Source organism: Chiloscyllium plagiosum, unplaced genomic scaffold (assembly GCF_037043375.1).
Source record: "Chiloscyllium plagiosum isolate Xiang-an unplaced genomic scaffold, Cpla_swu_hap1 HiC_scaffold_5, whole genome shotgun sequence".
NCBI classification, from domain to species: Eukaryota; Metazoa; Chordata; class Chondrichthyes; order Orectolobiformes; family Hemiscylliidae; genus Chiloscyllium; species Chiloscyllium plagiosum.
In genome coordinates, this window is record NW_028270143.1 from 19565836 (window position 1) to 19581194 (window position 15359).

The window sequence follows — 15359 nt, forward strand, 5'->3', positions numbered from 1 at the left end:
CCTTTCAGGAGAAAGTGAGGACTGCAGATGCTGGAGATCAGAGCTGAAAATGTGTTGCTGGAAAAGTGCAGCAGGTCAGGCAGCACTTAGATGCTGCCTGACCTGCTGCGCTTTTCCAGCAACACATATTTTCAGCCTTTCCTTTCACCGTAACAGGAATATGCTTCCTCTGGATTCTCATCATTTCTGAAAGCTTCCCATTTTCCAGCCATCTCTTTACCTGTGAACGTTTGCCCCCAGTCAGCTTTTGAAAGTGCTTGCCTAATACTGTCAAAATTGGCCTTTCTACAATTTAGAACTTCAACTCTTAGATCTGATCTATCCTTTCCTTTTCCATCTCATCTGGAGCTACAGTCTTCCAGGCAAGTTGGGAGTAATGTATCACTCTGACTTGTGACTTGTAAAGGGTGAATAAGCTTTGGGGAGTCAGGAGATTAATTAGTTCCTGCAACATTCCTAGTTTCTGATCTTCTCTTGTAGCCATGATATTTATATATATAGCTAGTCAGGTTCTTTATCTGGACAGCAGTAACCTCCAGGACGGTAGCAATGGTAATGCTATTGAATGTCAGGGGGTGATGGCTAGATTCTCTTGTTTGAAATGGTCATTACCTGGCACAATTCTGGCATGAATATCGCTTACCATGCATCACTCCAAACCTAGATATCCGAAGAGTAGTGAATGTTGAATATGGTGCTTTTATCACTGAGCATCCCACTTCTGACCTGGCTTTATGATGGAAGGGTGATTATTGAAGCAATAGAAAATTTTTGGGCCAAGGACACTACCCTGATGAAGATTACTGGGAAACTAAAGGATTGTGAAGCCTTTGAAAACATGCAGAGGCTTGCTTAAAGGACAGTCTGGGGCAGGGTGGACAATGAATTAGGAGTAAGCTAGCTCATAATACAAACTCTTGCAATCTTCCTTTATATGTTAAAGGTAAGCACGGGACAAAATGGACATTGGACTGCTGGAAATGGAGATTTAGTAATGGGGAAGAAAGAAATGGCAGAGGAACTGAATAGGTACTTGGGATCAGGTTTCACAGTAGAAAACACCACCAACATACCAGAACTTGAGAGTCGGGGACTAAGGTGTAACAACTATCACTGAAGAGAAGATGCTGGGGAAGCTGGCGAGCTGAAGGTGAATGAATTACCAGAACTGGATGAAATACACCCCAGAGCTCTGAAGAAGATAAGAGTTTGGAGAGACATTAATGGTGATCTTTCAGGAATCACTGGAGTCAGGGAGTGTTCAAGGACTGGAAAGTCGCTAATGTAAACCCCTATTTAAGAAGGAAGGCAAAAGACAGGAAACTGTAGCTTCCTCTGGACTCTTGTTATTTCATTTCTGAAGGCCGGTTAGCCTGACCTTCATTGTTAAGATATTTAGAGTCCATTATTAAGGATGAAATTGTGGAGAACCTGGAAGTGCATGGGAAAATCGGGTGGCTTCTTCAAGGGATGTCATGCCTGACAAATTTGTTAAAATTCTTTGAGGAGGGAATGAGCAAGTTAGACATAATCTATTTGGATTTCCAGAAGGCCTTAGACAGGATACCACAAAGGAGATAAGATTCCATGGTGTTAGGGGCAAGGTACTGGCTTGGATGGGAGGATTGGCTGACCAGCAGAAGGTAGAGTGAAGGGATAAAGGGGTCTTTTTCAGGATGGCAATTGGTGATTAGTGGAGTTCCACAGTATTGAGTTCACAAATAATTACATTATAAACTAATGATCTGAATGAAGGAATTGAGGGCATTATTGCTAAGTTTGCAGATGACACAAAGATAGGTGGAGGACAGATAGTGATGAGGAAGTGGGAAGGCTAGAGAAGGACTTGGACAAGTGGGCAAGTGGCAGATGGAATACAAGTGTGAGGTTGTACATTGTGGTAAGAATATAGACATAGACTTTTATAAATAGGCTTTGAAGCACAAAGCGACTTGGTAGTCCTAGTTCAGGACTCTCTTAAAGTTAACATGCAGGTTCAGTTGATATTTAGGAAGATATTGCGATATTGGCATTCATTTCAATCGGGCTAGAAAACAAGAGCAAAACTATACTACTGACACTGTACAAGGCTCTGGTCAGACTGCATTTGGAGTACTGAGAGCAATTTGGACCCTGTATCTAAGGGAGGATTGGTTGGTGTTGAAAATGATCCAGAGGAGGCTTACCAGAATGATTCTGTGGATGCAGGGCTTGTCAAAGGAGTGGTTGAGGATACTGGGTCGAGACTTGATGGAGTTTAGAAGGATGACAAAGTATCTGATTGAAACTTATCAGTTATTGACATGCCTAGATTGAGTGGGCAAGAAGACATGCCCGTAGTAGGAGAAACTAGGACCGGGGGACAAGCATCTGGGAGAAGAGATGAACCTTTGGACTTGAGATGAGGGATTTATTCAGCCAGAGGGTGGTTAATCTGTAGAACTCATTGACTTGGCCTTCATAGCCCTCTATGGCATTGTGTATTTAAGACAGGTTCTTGATTAGGAAGGGGTGCAAAGATTATGGAGAAAAGACAGGAAAATGGTGCTCCATCTCCATCCATGAGGACTGACTCAACTCTGACAATTTTTTTTACAAACCCACTGACTCCCACAGCTACCTGGATTACACTACCTCCCACCCTACCTCCTGCAAAAAAAGCCATCACGTATTCCCAATTCCTCTGCCTCTGCTGCATCTGGTCCCAGGATGGCCAGTTCCACTACAGAACGCACCAGAGGGCCGCCTCCTTTGAAGACTGAAATTTCCTCTCACGTGGTTGAAGATGCCCTCCAACGCATCTCATTCACGTCCCGCACCTCCGCCCTTGAACCCCATCCCTCCAACCGCAACAAGGACAAAACCCACCTGGTCCTCACCTTACAGCCCACCAACCTCTGCATAAGTTGCATCATCCACCAATATTTCCGCCACCTACAAATGGGTACCACCACCAGGGATATATATTCCCTTTCCACCCCTATCCGCCTTCCGTAAAGACTGTTCCCTCTGCACCTGCACCAACTAACCAACCCCACTGCGCCATGGCTGAATGTTTCAACTCCCCCTCCGCTCTGCCAGGGACATAGTCATTGAGATGTACAGCATGGAAACAGACCCTTTGGTCCAACCCATGCATGCCAACCAGATATCCCAATCCAATCTAGTCCCACCTGCCAGCACCCGACCCATACCTCTCCAAACCCTTCCTATTCATATACCCATCCAAATGCCTCTTAAATGTTGTAATTGTACCAGCCTTCACCACTTCCTCTGGCAGCTCATTCCATACCCATACCACCCTCTGTGTGAAACAGTTGCCCCTTAGGTCTCTATCTTTCCCCCCTCATCCTAAACCTATGCCCTCTAGTTCTGGACTCTCTGACCCCAGGGAAAAGACTTTGCCTATTTACCCTATCCATGCCCCTCGGCCTCTGACGCTCCAGGGAAAACAGCCTCAACCTGTTCAGCCTCTCCCTATAGCTCAAATCCTCCAACCCTGGCAACATCCTTGTAAATCTTTTCTGCAGGTCCGGGCCACCTCCATCGCCACTCCCTCACCATCCGATGCCTGGAGAAAGAACGCCTTATCTTCCGCCTCAGAAGTTATCAACCCCAGGATATCCAATGTGGACTTCACCAGTTTCCTCATTTCCCATGCCCAGTTCCAACCTTCCAGCTCAGCATCGTCCTCATGACCTTCCCATCTATCCGATCCACCCCTCCCCTCCAGCCTATCACCTTTACCTCCACCTCCACCCACCTATTGCACTCTCAACTACCTTCTCCCCAGTACCTTCCCTCCCATTTCTCTCCACCCCCAAGGTTCCCCGGCTCATTCCTGATGAAGGGCTCCAGCTCAAAACATCTATTTTCCTGCTCCTTGGATGATGCCTAACCTACTGTGATTTTCCAGCAACACATTCTCAACTCTGATCTCCAGCACCTGCAGACCTCGTTGTCTCATGGTCAACTGAATGGGCTTATCAATGTAGTGGCTACAAGAACAAGTCAGAGGCTAGGAATAGTGCACTGAGTAACTCACCGCCTGACCTTCCTAAAGTCTTGTTTACTATCTACAAGGCATGTCAGTAGAATGATAAAATACACCCAACTTGCCTCCAGCTCTTAACAGCGCAAAGCAACAAGCTTGATTAGCACCACATCTTCAAATTGACTCCTTCTGATATAGCGGTATGTGCCATCTGCAAGAAACACTGCAGAAATTCACCTAGGTTCCTGAAACAGTACCTTCCAAACCCATGACCACTACAATCTAGAAGGACAATGATGGCAGTTGCATGGGAACGTCACTAACTGCAAGTTTCTCTTCAGTCCAATAGTGATATCTTGAAAAGTATCCATATTACAGAGGCGGTGGTGCTAGACATCTTAAAACACATGAAGGTGGATAAATCCCTGGGACCTGATGGTGTATCCTAGAAATTTGTAGGAAGTTAGGGAAGTGTTTGCTGGGCTCCTTGCTAAGAAATTACATTAGTCACAGGTGAGGTTGAGAAGACTGGATATTGGCTAAATTGATGCCATTATTTAAGAAAGGTGAACTCAAAACCAGTGAGCCTGACATCAGTGGTCAGTAAGTTGTTGGAGGGGACTCTGAGGGGCAGGATTTATGTGCATTTGGGAGGGCAAGGACTGGCTAGGAATAGTCAGCATGGCTTTGTGCGTGGGAATAATGAGTCACTAATTTGAGTTTTTTGAAGAAATGACAAAGGTTGATGAAGGCAGAATGGTAGGTGTTAGCTATATGAACTTGAAGGCATTTGACAAGATTCCACATGGTAGACTGGTTAGTGAGATTAGATCTCATGGAATGTTGGAAGAACTAGCCATTTGGATAGAACATTGGCTCAAAGGTAGCAGACCAAGCTTGGTAATGAAGGTCGCTTTTTGGACTGGAGGCCTGTGACAAATATTTAGCAAGAAACTGTGCTTGGTCTACTGCTCTCATCATTTTTTATATAAATGATTTGGATGTAAATATCAGAGGTATAGTTAATAAGTTTGCAGATAACACCAAAATTGATGGTGAAGGTTATCTCAGTACAACAGGACCTTGATCAGATGAGGAGCGGCAGATGGGGTTTAATTTAGATAAATGTGAGGTGCTGCATTTTAGAAAGGCAAGTCGGGGCAAGACTTGTACACTTAATGGTAAGGTCTTAGGGCGTGTTGCTGAGCAGAGAGACCCTAGGATGCAGGTTTGTAGTTTGTGGAGTGGTGGGCAGGCAGGGTAGTGAAAAAGGTATTTGTATCCTTGACTTTGGTCAGTGTATTGAGTATAGGAGTTGGGAGGTCATGAAGAGGATGTACAGGACGTTGGTTTGGCCACTTTTGGAATAATGCATTCACTTCTATTTTCCCGACTATAAGAAGGATGATTTGAAATTGGAAAGGGTTCAGAAAAGGTTTACAAGGATGTTGACAAGGTTGAAGGGTTTCATCTATAGGAGAGGCTGAATAAACTGGGGTTATTTTCCCTGGTGTTGGAAGTTAGGTGACCTTTAAATAAGTCTATAAAATCGAGCATGGATCGGGTGAATAGTCAAGGTCTTTTCCACAGGGTAGGGGAGTCCAAAACTAGTTGGCACAGATTTAAGTTGAGAGGGGAAATATTTATAAGGGGCCTGAGGGGAAACTTTTTCCACACTGAATTGCATTTATTGTCATGTGTACCCAGGCACAGTGAAAAGCTTTGTTTTGCGAGCAATACATGCAGATCATAGTTAAGTAGCATAGATAAGTAAACAATAGGTAAACAGCCGCAAAAACAAAAGCACAGGTACAGGCAAATGTTAATAGTTTGTGAGTCTATTCAACATTCTAACAGTAGAGTAGAAGCAGTTTCGAAACTAGCTGGTGCATGTGTTCAGGCTTCTGTACCTTCTCCCTGATGGTAGAGGTTGGAGAAAAACATTGCTAGACTGGGATGGGCAGTGGTCCTGGTAGATGGATTCTATAGATGGGAGGTTGGCCTCTGTGATTGTCTGGGCCGAGTTCACCACACTCTGTAACAGTCTCCAATTTTGAATGGTACTGTGGAATGAGCTGCCAGAGGAAGTGGCAGAGGCTGGTACAATTACAAATTTAAAAGGCATCTAGATGGGTATATGAATAGGAAGGGTTGAGCGTAATATTGGCCAAATGCTAGCAAATGAGACCAGATTAATGGAGGATATCTGGTTGGCCTGGAAGGTTGGAACTAAAGGTGTATACATGCTGTACATCTGTGACAGTTGTCAAATTGCTTTTGATAATATCACCGTTCCTTCATTGTCACTGGATGAATATGCTGGAACTCGTTCCCTAACAGCACTGATGTGGAGGTGCAGGTGTTGGACTGGGATGGACAAAGTTAAAAAATCACCAGGTTATAGTCCAACAGGTTTGCTTGAAGTAGTAAGTTTCGGAGCGCTGCTGCTTCTCCAGGTAGCTGTGGAGCAGGACCTTTAGACACAGAATTTAGAACATAGAACATTACAGTGCAGTAGAAACCCTTCAATCCTCGATGGTTTCACAGGTCGGCACAACAATCTGAAGCACATCTAACTTATGCTATTCATTATCATCCATATGTCTAAGTGGCCATTTAAATGCCCTTAAAGTTGGCAAGTTTACTACTGTTGCAGGCAGGGCATTCCACACCTTTACTACTGAGTAAAGAACCTACCTATGACATCTGTCCTATATGTATCACCCCTCAATATGTCCCCTCATGCTAGCTATTGCCATCTGAGGCAAAAGGCTCTCACTGTCCACCCTAACTAATCTTTGATCATCTTGTATATCTCTATTAAGTCATCTCTCAATCTTCTCTCTCTCAAAAACAGTCTCAAGTCCCTCAGCCTTTCCTCATAAGGCCTACCCTCCATACCAGGCAACATCCTGGTAAATCTCCTCTGCAAGGAGAAAGTAAGGTCTGCAGATGCTGGAGATCAGAGCTGAAAATGTGTTGCTGGAACAGCGCAGCAGGTCAGGCAGCATCCAGGGAACAGGAGAATCGACATTTCGGGCATAAGCCCTTCTTCAGGAAACTCCTCTGCACCCTTTCCAGTGCCTCCATATCTTTATGCAATAATCCAAGTGTGGCCACACCAGAGTTTTGTACAGCTGCAGCATGATCTTATGGCTCTGAAACTCAATCCCTGTACCTTTTTTTTTAAGATTACTTACAGTATGGAAACAGGCCCTTCAGCCCAACAATACCCGCCGATGGCAACCCACCCAGACTCATTCCCCTACATTTACCACTTCACCTAACCTGTGAAGCAGGACCTTTAGACACAGAATTTAGAACATTACAGTGCAGTAGAAACCCTTCAATCCTCGATGGTTTCACAGGTCGGCACAACAATCTGAAGCCCATCTAACTTATGCTATTCATTATCATCCATATGTCTAAGTGGCCATTTAAATGCCCTTAAAGTTGGCAAGTTTACTACTGTTGCAGGCAGGGCATTCCACACCCTTACTACTGAGTAAAGAACTTTTTTTGGACTGTGGGAGGAAACCGGAGCACCCGGAGGAAACCCACGCAGGCACAGGGAAACGTGCAAACTCCCCACAGTCAGTCGTCCAAGGCGGGAATTGAACCTGGGTCTGTGGCACTGAGAGGCAGCAGTGTTAACCTCTGTGCCACCGTGCTGCCCACAAAGCAAAAGATTAGTGTCATGCAACTGAAACGATATATTGAACAAAACGAGATTGCTGTTAAGTCTTTTCATCTTTTAGAATGGTTTGCAGGTTTTGATTGATTAATACATAAATCCCGAACTACTTTTGTCACAATCTCGATAACTTAAGGTTTTATATAAAGAAAAGTGACATATCGGCTTAGACAATGCATTAAAGGTGTGAGGTTAGAGTCTGTCTGTCTGTCATATGGATTGACTGCCTCCATTGACTAGATAAAAACAAGGACTGCAGAAGCTGGAAACCAGAGTCTAGATTAAAGTGGGTCTGGAAAAGCACAGTATCAGAGGAGCAGGAAAATCGATGTTTCAGGCAAAACCCCTTCATCAGGAATAGAGGCAGGGTGCCTGCAGAGTGGAGAGATTAATGAGGTGGGGGTGGGGAGAAAGTAGCATAGAGTACAATAGGTGATTGGGGGTGGGGATGGAGGTGATAGGTCAGAGAGGAGGGTGGAGTGGATAGGTGGAAAGGAAGGTAGGACAGGTCATGGGGACGGTGCTGAGCTGGAAGGTTGGAGCTGGGGGAAGGGGAAATGAGGAAACTGGTGAAATCCACATTGATGCCATGGGGTTGAAGTGTTCCAAGGCAGAAGATGAGGCGTTCTTCCTCCACGCGTCAGATGGCAAGGGAGCGGCGGTGGAGGAGGCCCAGGACCTGCATGTCCTTGGAAGAGTGGGAAGGGGAGTTGAAATATTGGACCACAGTGCAGTGGGATTGCTTGGTCCCTCCATTGATTGCCTGCAGATTGTGTGCTTTTTGAGCTTCGAGTGACCATCCTCCAAGGCGGACTTCAGGATACACAACAACGCAGAGTAGTCGAGCAGAGGCTGATAGCTAATTTTGGTACCCATGAAGATGGCCTCAACTGAGACCTTGTGTTCATGTCACATTACAGGTGGCCCCACTCCACTGTACCCACGCACATGTACACCCTTGCGCGGGCACACCGAGGATTTTACACCGTCACACTTATGTACACGCAAACACTCTCTCACGTGTGCTCTCCCCCCTCACATATGCACCCGCACACGCAAGTCTGTGGAGTGAATTGGCATTTGCAGATACCTTCTATTTTGCTCAAAAAGCACGCATTCTGCAGGTAGTCAATCCATGTAACGTTTTATAAATTCCTACTTTGGAAATAGAACCAGTCTGACTCAAGAGTGAGATACAGACAGACTCTAACCTCGCACCTTTAATACGTTGTCTGAACTATTACTTTTATTAAAAAAGACCTTAAGTTATATTGAGAATGTGACTTAAAAGTACTTCGGGGATTTACATATTGATGAACAGAAACCTGCAGTCCATTCTAAAAAATGAAAGACTTTATTAAAACCTAGGTTTGTTCAGTATATCATTTCAGTTGCATGACAGTAATCTTTTGCTATAAATTGTCTTGTGATCCTGCTCCACGGCTACCTGATGAAGGAGCAGCACTCCGAAAGCTAGTATTTCCAAATAAACCTGTTGGGCTATAACCTAGTGTTATGATTTTTAATCCTAACAGCACTATTCACATACCTACACCAAATTAATTCAACAGTTTAAGACTGTTCATGCCAATCTTCTTGGACACTGACAGATGGATGCCAAATTCTTGCCCAGCCAGCAAGCTCCACATCACTGAACGGGAAAAAAAATGTCATTTTCCAACATTACAACAATAACTGCAATTCAAAAAGAACTAATTGGCTGTAAAGTTGTTTGAACACTTCAGACTGTAAAACTTAGTGCTGTAGAAATACTGACCATCTTGTCTTCTGTGGCTGGAGAGCTAGATGATACATCTGAAGTTGGGAGCATGCAGGATGCAATAGTGCTTATTGTATGAATGTCAGCTTATAGATGAATGTTGAATGAAATTGTGGTGCAGTTCTGGGAGGCTTGTTTGAGATGGAACCTTAGGTTGACCATACTCTTTTTGTGCTATTGGGACTGTCATAGACTAAGAGATTTCTGGCTTGTTCCTCCTCTGTGATACCTTCCCTCATTTGTTTCTATGACCACCTTAGCCTGTTGTTGGTATAGACATTCCTCCAGTGCGGAGGTCTCCACTACAACTTCAAGTACAGCCTCTGAGAATGTGCAAACCCACTTCCTAAATCCCCAAACAATCAGGACAGGTGACACCATCCTACTCATTCTGTTGCTTTGACAACAGAGATATTGAGCCTTGTTTAGAAGTTTGAGCTTTGAGTCTAAGTCTGTATGTTTCTGTTTTCATACCTCTGGACATTTTTAATTAATGGTATTCTACAGTTAACCCCAACAATCTATCATTTTAATTGTTTTATTTGTATACCTCCTGCTTAATGCATATTTCCACCCTTCCCCTTAATTAACTTCAGCCAACTTTACAGGTAGTGTGCATTTAAAAGGAAATAAAATGACTCTACATAAATTTGTGCATTCTCCTTATTAAATTGATGGTGATATGCCTGTACATTTGCAATACAAGTTTGTCATATCAAGTGAATATATAATGAAGTTTTGCATAAGTGGGGTTAGGCTGGTTGGGTTCTGGCCAATATTTCATTTTGTTTATTTTTGTGGATGGCACAGTTTGAGATATTATTGTTCATGAATGTGCACTTGTAACTATTTAATGTTTTGATATTTACTTTATGATAACTTGAATTTGGATAAGGGTTTTAATTGTTAACACTAGTTATTGAAGCTGCACTTAAGTAGCTATTTGTGGGCTATTAACTTATTTCTTTTGATTAAATTGGCTTATGATAATGTTGAAAAGTGTGGTGCTGGAAAAACACAACAGGCCAGGCAGCATCCGAGGAGCAGGAGAATCTACGTTTCGGGCATAAGCCCTTCAGGAATGAGGCTGTTGTACCAAGTGGGCTGAGATAAAGGGTTTGGGGGAGGGGCACTGGGAATACGATAGGTGGAAGGAGGTGAGGGTGATGGGCCGGAGAGGGGGTGGGGGCGGAGAGGTCGGGAAGAAGATTGCAGGTCAAGAGGGCAGTGCTGAATCCGGGGGTTGGGACTGAGAGAAGGTGGGGGGAGGGGAAATGAGGAAGCTGGAGAAATCTACATTCATCCCGTGTGGTTGGAGGGTCCCTAGGCGGAAGATGAGGTGCTCTTCCTCCAGGCGTTGTGGTCAGGGTCTGGGGATGGAGGAGGCCAAAGACCTGCATGTCCTTGGCGGAGTGGAAGGGGGAATTAGTGTTCAGCCACGGGGCGGTTGGGTTGGTTGGTGCGGATGTCCCAGAGGTGTTCCCTGAAACGTTATGATAGTGTTGGTTTGGTTTTTCAAATGAGCTGCTGTACACTTTGCCATTTCACAATGTTTTCAGTGAGTCAGAAATTAATGTAGTAATGAGACTGTAAGACCAATCTTAAACTGGGGAAAAAAAACTTGGTTTGTGTATTCAGTTGACAAATTAGAGTGCATCATCCTTTTAATTTCATTAATTGTAAACTTTGGTCAATTTTGGCATTAATGCATATCTTTGACAGTGAACTACTTCTGAAATTTTGCTGTCATAATTTGTCCCTACTTTCTCCATGTTTTGAAACTTGAACGGCAGTTGACTCATTCAACATAACAGTTGAAACCATTGTCACTATAACCTAAAGCTGAAAGTCAAGATATTCTGCTTTGCTCCAGCATGTGCTTATAAACACTTAGTAAAGTTATCTATTCAAAAAGGCAGATAGTGATCAAGCTGACAACAACAATTCAGTCAATGTAATACTGCTAGTGGGGGAGCTTTAAATATATAATCTGAGACAAATTAATTGGCATTTGGTAAAAATTAATAGTCAAAATACAACATAAATGAGAGTAATATAGTTGATCTGTATATGGACCTTCATAAGGCAATTGATAAAATTTTGTATGTTAGATTTGTTAACAAAATAGTCCATGGAATTTAAAAAAGCAGTGATTGTGTATATGTAAAAGTTGGCTAAGGAACAGAAGTGTAATGAGTTGGTAACTTCAGACGGAAGGGAAGTTACAGGGATGTCTGCCAGGGACCATTCTTTGCAAGAGATGTTAGTGACTTGAACTGAGTAAACTTAATTTCTAAATTTGAGAATGAGATAGTCAAATATGAGGTTGTAACATTTCAGGGATTAAAACTAGAGGGATTTTAAAGTCCTCATGCAGAAATCATAAAAGGCTAGCATCCAAATTCAGGTGATAAGGAAGGTGAATGGAATATAGGTCTTTTATTTCAAAACTAATGATGTATAAGACTAGAAAGTCTTACTAAAAACATACAAGGCCACATATAGAGTACTGTTTGGGTCCACTTAACTATGAAAAGTTATACTGGCATTGGAGATAGTACAGGGATGACTTACTAGATAGGTCCAAGGTGTAAAGGGATTTTACAAAGTGTGGTTGAGTAGTTTGGGTGTGTACTCACTAGAGTTCAGAAAAAATGATAATTGACATTATTGAAGTACAAAAGATTCTTCAGGGACTTAATCTAGATGCGGAGAGGCTGTATCATTTTGGGTATGTAGGACCACCCAACAGAATGTCAGAGCAAGGGATCATCCACTTAAGATAGATGAGGAATTTATTGAGGGTAGTGCATCTGTGAATTCTTGACCACGTACGGCTGTAGAAGCTGGATCATCAAGTATATTCAAGACTAAGACACCGCTTTTGATTAGCAATGGAATAGAGGGTTGGGGAGAAAGACAGGAAGGTAAAGCTCATTATCATATCAACCATGATGTCATTGAATGGCAAAGCAAACTCAGAGCTGAATGCCCAAGTTCTGCTGAACATCTTATGGTCTTAAAACTAAATGCTGGAAATACTCAGGTGAAGCAACATCTGTGGAAAGAGGAGCGGTGTTAACTTTTCATGTCAATACCTGATGTCTGATGAAAAGTAATCAACCTAAAACTTATGCAATATTTTTTGATCTGCACGTGTTGCTTGACCTAATTCCATTATTCCGTTTTCTTCTGTTTCTGATTTCCAGCATCTGCATGTTGTCTTTGTGTGTTCAGGAAGGTGAATGAGGCAGAAATTTGGCAGAAGAAATATATTAAGTCATGTATTTTGTTGGAAAGAAATAATGAGAGAAAATGTAAACTAAATGATACAATTTTTAAAGATGGTGTATGGACACAAACTTGGGGGTATGCATACACAAGTGTTTAAAGATGCTAGAGCAATTTGATTCTTTTGGTTTAAAAAATATACTAAAGATCATCCAAATGGTGAGTGGAGTGTCAAATAATAATCCCCTGCAGGTGACCGAGTGTTAGACAGTAAAGTGTCAACAGCTGAAAAAACAGCAAAGGGATGACCTATAATCTAATTAAATGAGGCAGAGCGATAATTACAGAAAATTAAAAATAAAGTGGTGCCGGAGACTAACCAAATGACTAGAATAACATGATAGTTAGAAGAGTCGCATGTTGAGGGTGTGACCAAAGTAATAAGTAATCCAAAACTGTACCAACTAATTAAGGTAGAGACTCTCTGCCTCACTAAACCAGATTATAGGTCATTCCTTCACTTGTTATTCAGCTGTTGACACTTTATTCTCACTGTTTAACACTCTTGGTCACTTGCAGGGACTTATTTTCAATACTCCACTCACACCATTGATATGATCTATTAAACTCTCTGCCCTTGATTTATCTGCTTTATAAATTCTGTCTCTGTCACTTCATCTAATAAAGGGGCTATGGTCCGAAAGCTTGTGATTTCATATACACCTGTTGGACTATAACCTGGTGTTGTGACTTCTGACCTGTTTATAAAATGAGTACATAATCAGGATATTTATTTAAATATTTATAAATTGCCAATTAAGCTTTGCTGGAGTATTGTCCAGTTGTGGTTTCGAAGGATGTAAGGCCTTGGAAGTCACTTCTACGCCTCTAGATTTTTCAGTCCTGATGCCGACCCTGACCCCATTTTTAAACACTACTCTCTTTATCAGACGAGCTAGGTTGAGACTAGAGAAACTGGGGTTGCTCTTTTTAATGCCAAAGTTATGGATAGTTGTGATAGTTATTCAGAATCATGTCTTCTGATACAGTAAATGAAGAGAAACTGGAACGGGCAGTTACCAGAGGGTATAGATTTCATGTAATTACCAGAGGATCCCATGTTTTGATGGCATGTTTTAAACAAAAAGTTATGGATTGAAATGTGTTCTTAAAGTTTATTAGAAGATTCAGTAATTTTTGAAAGGAAATTGGATAAATAATTGAAGTGGAAACTTTGCAGAACTGAGGAAAGATTGGAACCAATTGGATAGTTTCCTCAAACTAGGCACAATAGACCAAATGGCCTCCCCTACCTTCTGTGTATGATTCTAAGCGCTCCTTTTATTTGTTGAAATTTTTTGATTTCTTGAACCTTGAGCAGAGTTATTTAATTTTAATTTTCAGGAGTTCAGAAGCAGACTGTATACTTGTGCTGTGATGCCAATCCCCTGTTCTAAATGTCTGTCCACTTAATATGTATGGGTAATATTTGAATAATGGTCAATTGAATGAGATATTGAATCTTTGATAATTCTACAATAAAGAGTGTGTGAATCCAGAAATAATAGAAGAAAAGAAATTGACTTATCGGATGGAGGAATAAAAGATGGTATTTTTTGTTTCGTGTTTTTCAGGTGCATTCATTCCTGGAGTCCCCGTACAACCTGTGGTCTTGCGTTATCCTAATAAAATGGTGGGTGCTTTTGAAAATCAGATTTCTAAAATGTACTTTACATTTATTATGATTCCATTTTTTAATCTAATTAAATTGTTTATATTAAATCATTGCTCAATTTCATTTGCTTTAAAGTTCTAATTGTCATAAACTGTTGTCCTAACATTGTTGGGCCCAGAGGAAAATAGTTTTGCTTCCAAGGCTTCTGTGGGCTGGTATTGCCACATTTTCTAAAAAAAAACACTGCAAAACAGATATGACAACATAATTTCCAAATCCTTGAGGTCATAGAAAACTGTCACAACCTTGCAGTTCATTGTTTTCATATCGCTGTATGTTCTTTGCTAGTTGTATTGTCCTACAATTCCAGAAAGTTTTAGGTCAGATTCTGGAGTCATTCCACAGCGGCATGAAAAAAGACACAAGGATAAATTAAATATTTAGTTTTTTGCTTCCTTTTTCATATTTTCCAGGAGTCTAAGATTTCATCAATGGAGAGGCATTTCTAGAAAATATGCTTCATATTTATTTTCAAAGGAAGCATACAAAAGAAAATTTAATCCGATGGTACCATTGGTGTTCAATAGCTACAAGATGACCAAATAATAAAGAAAGCTTCCAAAAACAAAGCAGCGTACAAGAGGAAAGGCCAAGTTAATTACCTTTTTTGCATTAGCTCTGTCCTGCAAATGATTCTTTAGTGCTTAGCTAAATATTGCTTACATCAAAGCACAATAGTTGCCCCCTTAATTGGATAGGCCATCCCTGCCAACACTGTTAAATTAGGGTAAAATGCAATTGCACAATCATAACTTTTGCATAAGGTGCTTGTTTGCTAAACCAGGTACTTGCTACTGTTCCTTCAGGTCCATGAATCAGACCTGGTAAAAACAAATATTCCCCATAGTCTTTATCACATTCAGACTTAATGATCTTGTTCTGATAATTCTAATCAAACCCAGTCATAATGTTATCTGGAAAATTA

At 41.8% G+C, this 15359-nt stretch overlaps 1 protein-coding gene across 4 annotated transcripts in view; it reads left to right on the plus strand.

Annotated features, from left to right (window-relative positions):
• Nucleotides 1-15359, plus strand: part of LOC122549735 (lysophosphatidylcholine acyltransferase 1-like) — a 159081-nt gene that overhangs the window by 93220 nt on the left and 50502 nt on the right. For all 4 annotated transcript variants that reach the window (XR_015757163.1, XR_015757164.1, XM_087987021.1 and 1 more), the window contains one exon: nucleotides 14334-14392. Coding sequence is in view for 2 of the 4 variants with exons in the window: in XM_087987021.1 (XP_087843147.1) it covers nucleotides 14334-14392 (59 nt within the window). In the remaining 2 variants the exon portion in view is untranslated. The remainder of the gene's footprint in view (nucleotides 1-14333; nucleotides 14393-15359) is intronic.